Source organism: Salvia hispanica, chromosome 4 (assembly GCF_023119035.1).
Source record: "Salvia hispanica cultivar TCC Black 2014 chromosome 4, UniMelb_Shisp_WGS_1.0, whole genome shotgun sequence".
NCBI classification, from domain to species: Eukaryota; Viridiplantae; Streptophyta; class Magnoliopsida; order Lamiales; family Lamiaceae; genus Salvia; species Salvia hispanica.
Genome location: NC_062968.1, coordinates 3134041 through 3144263, shown reverse-complemented (window position 1 = coordinate 3144263; position 10223 = coordinate 3134041). Strand labels below are relative to the sequence as shown.

Below are 10223 nucleotides of genomic sequence, written 5' to 3'. Positions count from 1 at the left end.
AAAAATTGGAGTATAGTTTTGTATTCATGAAAATGCTCGGTTGCTCTTTCAAAATCCAAGGGATAAAATTTACAATTTTTTCTACTACATTCATATTAAAGCATATGTATTAACTATTAACATATATTTTCATATTATTTATGAAATTTAGTACTCGTATTTCTAAGTACGTATCAAATTTTTTTAACATATGTATCTTGGGGTGAAATGAAATACTTTATGGTATAAATTCGATTTTATTATATGCCGTAGTCTCAAAAAATAATCGAGCCTAGAAAATAAAAAACACGACAAGATCAATTCTATCATCATGCATTGTGATTGATGTGTATATAATTGTCATGTTTCCCACCGAATATATGTCTTTTTTTCCAAAATACCCATCTTCTCCCGAGTCCCGTGATCACATTATTTTGGAATGTTTTAATTCTACCTACATTATTTTCCAGTCTAATAAAAAAAGGAGAAAGGAAAATGTTCGGCGGCCGACTGCTACAGTGGCCGCGTGCTGCCGCGAAATCAGCCGTGCAACTGGGCATTCCACCCCACACAAGACTAAAATTAGGGCCGCAGTGGCGCCTCGTTCTAGCCTCGTCAAGAGCAACCAAATCTAACCTCCAAAGTTCAAGAGCAACCTCGTCAAGAGCAACCAAATCTACCATCCACGAATAGATGTCTCATATTTGATCGATTTGAATTTTAAGAAATTATTTGATTTTGTAAAAGAAAATGGTTAATAGAAATAATTATTAGAATGTTGGTCCTATTTTTTTTTAATTTTATAATATGATATGAGTAGAGTAAGTTAATGGAACTTGAGGGTCATTTGCCAAAAATGATAAAAATAAAATAAATTATTTAATAATGGACAGACTAAAAAAAATAGAATATTTAATGGTTGTGATGGAGTAATTCTTTTGTGCAAAATGAATAATACTACTCCATATAGAATCGAATGATGGCTTTGTGGGGTGATAAAAAATGCAATTAATATTTCATAGAGCTCCAAGCCGTATTAAATTATTAAAATAGAACGGCTGATGATTGGCTATTCCTAAGACGTGATTTAGTAAGTGGCTCCAAATAATTTTTAAATGGACAAATAAACACACGAAAAAGTTAGGAGGTATTCATATTAAATAGGTTGTGAACATATTCCATTATCAATTGAATATACAATGGTTAGGGGCTCGAATCTGTTGGTCATATTCTATAATGCTACATATGTTGTTCCTATAATATTGCGCCGCAGGGTGGCTTGTGTTTTTATTTATTTTATTTTTGTTATATTTAATTAATTTATTTTTGTTTAAAGTTAATATTATAATTAAATAATTATGTCCAACAAAATAATTTATAGAGTTGTATTTTTTTTTATTCAAGTAATAATTGTAAGTGCTGAAATAGAAAATTACACTACCAAAAAAATTACTCAACATACAATTATTTATATGGGTTTGCTTGTTCTTTTTGTAATGTCTCAAATATAGTACTACTCCATTTGTTATCATAAATCCTATCAAGAAATGAGATTTTTGAAGAACCAATGACTCCGCCGCTAGCTTAATCGGTTGTAATGCATACCCCAGTTAGCCCAACCTATACACTTGGATGAAACGAAAAGTAGCATACCTTATTGCAAGTCCAAGTTTAAAGCTTAGATTATTATTGTTATGCTATGGAGAAAGGACTTTTTATCTTTTTATAGATGTTGAGGTTGAGTCACGGGTATTGAGCTTAAAGGCTGGAATATTAGGTTGGATTTTTTAGATCAAAGAGGAATAGGTTGGTAGATAGAGAGAGGTGGTACAGTCTAATCTTTCCATTAATGTCTAAGTAGGGTGAGTGATTTGGCGATCAAATTTAAAATTGATTGTATCTTTTTCTATTCGACTTTATCCACCTCAACCCTAAGAGCATCTACAATGGATGCAGAGAGGCTGCGCCGCCTGGGTTGTCCCAACGGGTGGCGGCGTCCATTGCAGGAGGGGGTGAGATGCGGGTGGATAGGGGAACGGGTCTTGGGGTTAGTGAAGGGTGTGGTGGAGAAAATATTTAGTGGTTCTTCCATACCAATATAACATCATGAAGTGGTGTGTCCAACCAATTATCTATTAATAAATAGGAATATAAAAAGTCACTCATCCAACTAGACATGCAATTATTTAGGAAACATTCATTATACTACTTTTATAGAAAATTGCATAATATAAATATGGACATTACCAATATATTTTCAGCTTTCTATATGTATTTCATATATATATTTGCACTTACTATAATAATAATAGCTAATATGTATCCCCATAAAATATGTAATCCTACATCATTTTGTTAATATTATTTTACGTGTATGATTTTCTTTTTCTTACTTATATACATACATAAATAGGGGCATGTTAGGGTGCCACCACCCCTTAAAATAACACCATACCACCATTTCTAGCCAATCATTTGTACACGTGGACGAATAATAAGCTGCCACGTGGCAAAAAAAAAAATCTGGAAAAAGACGGGCAGCAATCTGCTGCTCTTTAAACAAAGAATTTTTCTTGAACAAAGAATATCCGACACACTATACAAAGAATCTATAGATTGCTGTCTACCGTATTGAATATTGCTGTGTAGCGTTAATAATATTGCACGTATAAGCGTTGTCACGTTGTCATTTTAAGAGGAGTTGTCATTTTAACACAAACCTACATAAATATACGTAAGTATATAATTGAAAATTCTACACTAATTAAAAAAAGTATGCCCATAATGTAATTTTTCTATCTTTTTCTAGTGCATATAAATGATTATATGTTTACTAAATAGTTGGTTAATATTGCAAATAAAATTAAATTATGGTCATGTATAATACCATATGTATTTATTTATATGCATAATAAATAAGAAAAAAGATAATCATATTCACACCCAATATTCACACCCAAAAGAATATACTCGCAAGTGTTAGGATATGATTTTATTTTTTTTATTATATTATAAATAGGAGTATGCAATATACCAGTAGTAGTAATTTCCATATTTATATCATTCAATTTTTCATAAAAGTGGTATAATGAATGTTTCCTAAATGCTTGAATGTCTAGTTGGATGCGTACCTTTTTATATTCCTATTTGTCAATAGATAATTGGTTGGACACACCATCTCATGGTGTCATGGTGGTGTGGAAGAACCACTGAATATTTTCTCAGCGTGGTGGGCGTTGATCGCTTTTATTTCAAATCAACTTTCCATTAATATACTACACTTTTTTTTATACTCCAAATTAATATAGTATAAATACAACCCCATTTTTCTTTCATTAATTCCAATCTACTTTCAATTTTAGCAAATTTTGCTTTTATTACGGAAAAAGATTGATCCCAACAATATTTTCTTGTTCAACCTAAACGATCAAGAAAAGATGGAGGACTTTGCTTTGAGGTAGGGTTGGAACATGATAGGTTGTCAGAATCTAATTTAGCGTAGATGAAGTAATTTCACTACTTATTCTTTTTTCATATTTTAAATTTGCAATTATTTGAAGTGAAAACAAAATGCAAATTAATTTGAGAAGGGTGATACAATGCAAGTGTTATGGTTTGGCGCAGAAAAATAGAGGAATGCTATTATGGCGGAGGAGATAGATGATTAAGGATGCTTTAAGCAGTAATTAAGGTTATCTCTAACCATTTTATATCCATTTTAGTCCCAACTTTATATCAAACCCATTTTCTGAAATATCGATTTTAGTCCATACTTTATATGAAACTCAAATGTATATTCTCCACTTATACTTTTTCAATCATATCAATATAGTACATTTTATTTACATCACACATTAACTCACAATACTTTATTGATAAATCTTATAAAATTAATACTGTAATAATAGGATTTTTATTTAATATATTTATATATTGTACGTTATTTAGTAAAAAAAGTACACCACTATAAAATTTAATACGTTAAACATCAATAACGTTCAAACTTAAATTAAAATATATTTAAAGATACCATAATAACATAAACACATTATTTAATTGTTATAATTTATTTATTTTTCATCTATTTGTGTTTTTTATTTTTATAATTTCTATATTTTATACCTTTTTAATTATTAATATTATTTTAACTATTGCTTTGTCAAATTTCATACTAGATTAAATGAGATAATTAATTAAATAACAGTATTTATTAAATTAAATAAAGTAATTCATTTCATTATGTCAAATTATTTATTTAATTTCTCAATAAAACTTTAAAAGATAATTAACTAAACTCTTTATTAAATTGGATCAACTTATTAAACTAATCTAATTCAATACACATTTTTTTTATTTCTCTTGCACTCCTTTTCTATTTTGATAAAATATACAATTATTTGAATTATAATGTAATAAATAATCAAAAATTTAAAAAAGTGATTTTAGTTTATCATATAATATAAACCTTAAGATTAGTATTTAATTGTCAAAAATCTAAAATAGAATGAAGCTTGAGATGCGATTGAAATTATTTTCTTATTCTATTTTGGTATTTGGGATACTATTGGATAAGGTCTAAAATATCAATTAAATATGCATATTAAATTACTATTTTGGTATTTGGGATACTATTGGATAAGGTCTAAAATATCAATTAAATATGCATATTAAATTACTATGAAGTTTTTTTTAAGTAAGATTTTAAATTGTTGTGAAAATTAGAAATATGCAATTAAAACTGGGAGCAACTATTTTAGTAGGTAGTTTTTAGTTAATGCAATAAATACACTGACTCTGACAACACTTATAAATCCCAATCACGACTCCGACAAGGGCAAAATTGTCTTTCGCACATGCTAAATTCGCCCCAAACGCGGGCAATAAAACATGTTCCGCCCAAATACGACGTCGTATGGAGCCCCCCGACCCCACCACCCCATCCGTCCCCTTCCCAATTTATTAATCTCTCTTTTTCTTCTATCCTTTGCATCTCTCTCTCTCTCTCACTCACTCAACCATCACTCAAGCTACCATCAAAGTACAGTAGATCTGAGCCTACATATCCCGCTACCCGGCCCGCCTACTACGATCCGGTAACTTTCATCTTCATTTTCAGCTCTTTCTTCTGTAATTTGTTCAAAATGTTGAGAATGCTCGTGTAGCTTTGAGTGTTTTCACTGTTGTGGAGTTATATCTCGATTCAATCGACAATGTTCTTTTTAAAAGAGATCCACTTGCTCCGAAGTTGACTTTACCGATTATGTGCGTGTGCAGTGCTGCATTGAGTTTCTGATTATTGCCAATTTTTTTGTCGATGCTGCTATTAGATTAAGCCCTACCTGTACATTGATATTCAAAATTGCAGCTTTTGATCTTTTGTGAATTAGGTCGAGTTGATTTAAAGTGATTTTTGTGGGGTTTAAGTTTAACTCACATTAGGTGGTGGTTTACTAGAATATGGTGAAATTCATGATTTATCTTTTCTTTTCTTTTTTTTCCTTTCAGGTTTTCTTTGAACTAGTAGAATGGATATGAAGCAAACCACTTGCGGATCTTTGCTGCAGCAACTGCAGGTAATTCCTCATTAAAGGCTAATTTGGGAACTTTGCTGAGTGTTTCAGTTGCCCTCGAGTTGTTGCATTCTGACAAAGAAATGAATCTTTTTTCCTGCAGCAAATTTGGGATGAAGTTGGCGAAAATGACGAAGAGCGAGACAGGATTCTTCTTCAATTGGATCAGGAGTGCTTGGATGTGTACAAGAGAAAAGTTGACCTGGCTGTGAAATCTAGAGCCCACCTTCTTCAGACATTGGCAGATGCTAGAGTTGAACTCACTAATCTCTTATCAGCTTTTGGAGAAAAGACTTATGTCGGAATAGTAAGTGATGATGTTCGATAATGACATTTTCTTAAAGCTCTAGATGTTATAGTAATGCGGCAATCATTTCAAGCTAGTGGCATTTGTGTAAAATTATTCTTGCTGAAGAGTGTCAATTTACAAAGTTTGGTTTGTTTGCTTTTTTCGCAGCCTGAGAAGACGTCAGGAACGATCAAGGAACAACTTGAAGCTATAGCTCCTGCACTGGATAAACTATGGAAACAAAAGGATGAGAAGATAAAAGAGTTTTCTGATGTTCAATCTCAAATACAGAAGATATCTGCGGAGATTGCTGGAACTAGTGCCCAGGTTGAGAATATCACAGTTGATGAGTCCAATCTATCCATGAAAAAGTTAGATGAGTTTAATGCTCAGCTTCAAGATCTTCAAAAGGAAAAGGTAACGACTTTTTTACATGCGGAGTTTGTTAAATGCTTTTGGAGCATTTCTCTAAACAGTGAACTGTTCTTGGCTTTTCTTTCTTGTTTTTCTAGAGTGACAGGCTGCACAAGGTTCTTGAATTTGTCAGCACAGTTCACGATCTTTGTGCTGTCCTTGGCATGGACTTCTTTACTACTGTCACAGAAGTGCATCCAAGCCTGAATGACGCCACTGGTGTTCAGTCCAAAAGCATCAGCAATGACACCCTAGCTGGGCTGGCGAAGACTGTTTTAGCACTAAAGGAAGACAAGAAGCAGAGATTGCAAAAGGTTGTCACTTTTGGATGATTTATGATAATGAACTATGAACATTATACAACCACTCTTTTTACATTGGTCGAATGAGGCACACTTGATCAATCCATTCGATTATCGAAGCTCAACCCTCTGCATTTTGTCACCATACTACCTAATTCTCTCTCTTATTATAGAAAAATTAAAACCTACGGAAATACTCCAATTCCCATCCCCATTCCCATTTTGTTGATTCCATTGATTATGAACTTCACATATTAGTCTTTATTGCATATGTTTTATACTCTTAACTATATATTGCTGCATTGAGAATTTTGTGTTTGCATTGTAGACACTAGACAATGACAGCTAACTCGAACTTTTATGTTGACAGCTTCAAGAATTAGCAACTCAGCTAATTGACCTTTGGAATTTGATGGACACCCCCCCTGAAGAGCGCAGCCTGTTTGACCACGTTACTTGTAATATTTCAGCTTCAGTGGATGAAGTTACTATTCCTGGGGCTCTTGCTTTGGACCTAATTGAACAGGTACGTCAATGTATTTATTTGTTGAATGCTGTATGGCATAGGCAATCATTGGCTGATGTTATCCTGTTCCTTAAAAGGCTGAAGTGGAGGTTGAGAGGCTTGATCAGCTGAAAGCAAGCAGAATGAAGGAGATTGCTTTTAAGAGGCAATCTGAGCTTGAAGAGATATTTTCTCATGCACATGTAGAGATTGATGGTGAGGCAGCTCGAGAAAAGATTTTGTCACTCATTGATTCAGGGAACATTGAGCCTGTAGAGTTATTGGCTGACATGGATAATCAGATACTAAAAGCAAAAGAAGAGGCTTTGAGCAGGAAGGAGATATTGGATAAGGTTGAAAAATGGATGTCAGCTTGTGAAGAAGAAAGTTGGCTCGAAGATTACAATAGGGTAATACTGTCTATTGCATCCTTCGTTTTTATTCACTCTCACATTCTATATCTCACTTGTCTATGGCAATTAGAACTTGGATATATACACAACTATCATGAGGTTTCCTAAATCCTTAGTTATCTTGCTGAATTCTCAAGGTTGTGTATTTTGATCTTTTCTTTCGGAAATAGTGAATAGCAATTAGTACAGTGATTATATTTGCTGAAGTTGTGAAGAATCACATGAGTAGGAGTTCCACCAATCTCTTCCTCTCCTAGTTTGTCATATCCTATGAATCACTCTGTTTATGCTACATGCTATGCATTACTTGCTACGTACATGTGTTAATTTGATGGTTTCTTTAGTCATTTACATGCTGCTACACTAAGCTATTTTGTCAAACCGTTTCCTTTATCTGAAGCGCAACAGTGACTTTGTATATTCTCTCATTTCAGAATCAAGTATTGCCAATTATTTAAGCAGCCCTCATTTTTCACTTGGTCATCCTGATATGATCTTTGGTTTATGCAATTCTATCATTCATCAAGTGATTAAAAATAACACTCTGTATCTTCTGTAACTAAAGATGTCTTTTGAACTACAAGGCTTAAACTAAATCTGCTATCTCATTCACTTCTATAGTTCCCTAAAACTTGAATTGAAACTCACAATAAGGATTTCATTTGTGAAAACAGGATGAAAACAGGTACAATGCTAGCAGAGGTGCTCACTTGAATCTGAAGAGAGCTGAAAAGGCACGCATCCTGGTTAATAAGATTCCAGGTACTGACCTAATTATGCAATAATGTATTGCCATAGGAACTTCCAATTATTTGATCCTTAGCTCTATCTACTAGATAAGCCGATATGGAAGTACTCCATATGTTAATAATAGTTGCATTTCGTAGTCAGTAAAGGGTGGATCAATTTTTAATTTCATATGTTTTATGTATTTTTATCTTATTTTGAGTCCTTATGAGCAGTTAAGGCTAAATAAGGTTTGCCACCACTCTTGCATATTTGATGACTTCATGACTCTCTTCATTTTCTGGTTCTGCAGCCCTAGTAGACAGCTTAGTAGCTAAAACTCGTGCTTGGGAACAAGATCGTGGCATTACGTTTACTTATGATGGTGTTCCTCTACTTGCAATGCTAGACGAGTATGCAATGCTCAGACAAGACAGGGAGGAGGAGAAGAAGAGAATGCGGGTAGGCCTGGTTCCCTAGATTGTGGCTGTGCTTGCTTATGATTTATGACCATTCATTTGAAGTCAAATGTTATCAACTATGTTTGTGCTCTTTGCAGGATCAGAAGAAGTCCCATGAACAGTTCACTAAAGACCCGGAAGCATTTAGCACAACGCCAAGCCCAGCTCGACAGCCTAGCACGAAGAAGGCGGTGGGCCCACGTGCCAACGGAAGTGCCAATGGAAGCTCCACTAGGCGTCATTCGCTTAACTCTCACCAGAATGGTTCGAGGTCTATAAACAGAGATGGGAAGAGAGACACGAGGCAGGTCACCCCAGTGAACTACGTGGCCATGTCGAAAGAGGATGCAGCATCCCACATCTCTGGGACGGATACCCTGCCCGCCACACCATAGGTGTTCAAATCAAAACGTGTTGTTTAATAATATATATGTATAATGTATGTTGTTGAGATACCGGAGTAGTGATGATACTTGTTAGTGATTTGAGGGTAGAGTCTGCATGAGGTGTATGTTTTTATAAGGAGGCTAACTGCTAGTACTTGATAATGTTCTTAGGCGGTTATTAATATGAAATAAATAAAGAGCATGACAGAGTGAGTGAGTTTATTTGTTTTACTGAAAATTTTTTATCTACTTTTACTGACTACGAAAGTAATATACTATTATTACCTATACTTACTCATTCCTTATCTAAGTACTCCCTCCATTCCATAGTAATGGAGGCAAAAATTTTCGGCAAGAAGATTAAGAAAAATTGTGTTATGTAAGCTAAGTAAAGGGAGAATAAAGTGAAAGATGAAAAAAGCTAGAGAGATGAAGAGAGGAAAAAGTAAGAGAGAGTAAAGTAGGTATAGAAAAATGTGTTGACTTTTAGTAAAAAGGGAAATGACTCTGTTACTATGGAACGTATCAAAATAGCAAAATAACTAGTATATTACTATGGAATGGAGAGAATAGAAAGAGGTCCAAACTCCAGACACCATATATCTACCTGCTCTTTTCAGAAAACTGCCTTGGTCGTCCCTCCATCTAATTTACTCCCTCCGTCCCGGATAATTCGGGTCACTTTGACCGGGCACGGGTTTTAAGAATTGTAATGAAAAATAGGTTGAAAAAGTTAGTGGAACGTGGGTCCTACATTTATATATTAGTTTTATAATAAAATGTGAATAGGAATGAGTTACTGGAATATGAGGTCCACTACTAAAAATGATAAAAGTGAAATGAGACAAATTACGTGGGACGGACCAAAATGAAAAACTGAGACAAATTATCCGAGATGGAGAGAGTATTTTTTTGGAGAGAAAAAACGACAAAAAGAAATGCAGACATAATTAAATGGAGAAGAAATGAGAACATAATTGGGTGTTTGGGCAAGTTATTATGTGCCGAGGTATCACCAATTCACCATATTCCTACGAAGAAAAGAGAAAATGTGTGCATAGGGAGTGGGGACGTGAGAAGAAAGAGCTTCCTACTCCTAATGTGAATTACATAGTCCCTCCATCCCCGCGTCAAAGAATCCTAATGTGAATTAGGATATTACATAATCCCTCCGTCCC

General features: G+C 34.0%; 1 protein-coding gene across 1 annotated transcript; it reads left to right on the top strand.

Moving 5' to 3' along the window:
* Positions 1 to 4945: 4945 nt before the first annotated feature.
* LOC125223334 (65-kDa microtubule-associated protein 1-like) lies at positions 4946 to 9267 on the top strand. Its single transcript, XM_048126441.1, has 10 exons — positions 4946 to 5072; positions 5485 to 5552; positions 5653 to 5856; positions 6007 to 6255; positions 6351 to 6566; positions 6925 to 7080; positions 7158 to 7469; positions 8147 to 8234; positions 8512 to 8660; positions 8758 to 9267. The coding sequence occupies exons 2-10, from the start codon at positions 5505 to 5507 to the stop codon at positions 9052 to 9054; spliced, it is 1719 nt and encodes a 572-aa protein (XP_047982398.1). The 5' UTR covers positions 4946 to 5072; positions 5485 to 5504; the 3' UTR covers positions 9055 to 9267.
* Positions 9268 to 10223: the final 956 nt, after the last annotated feature.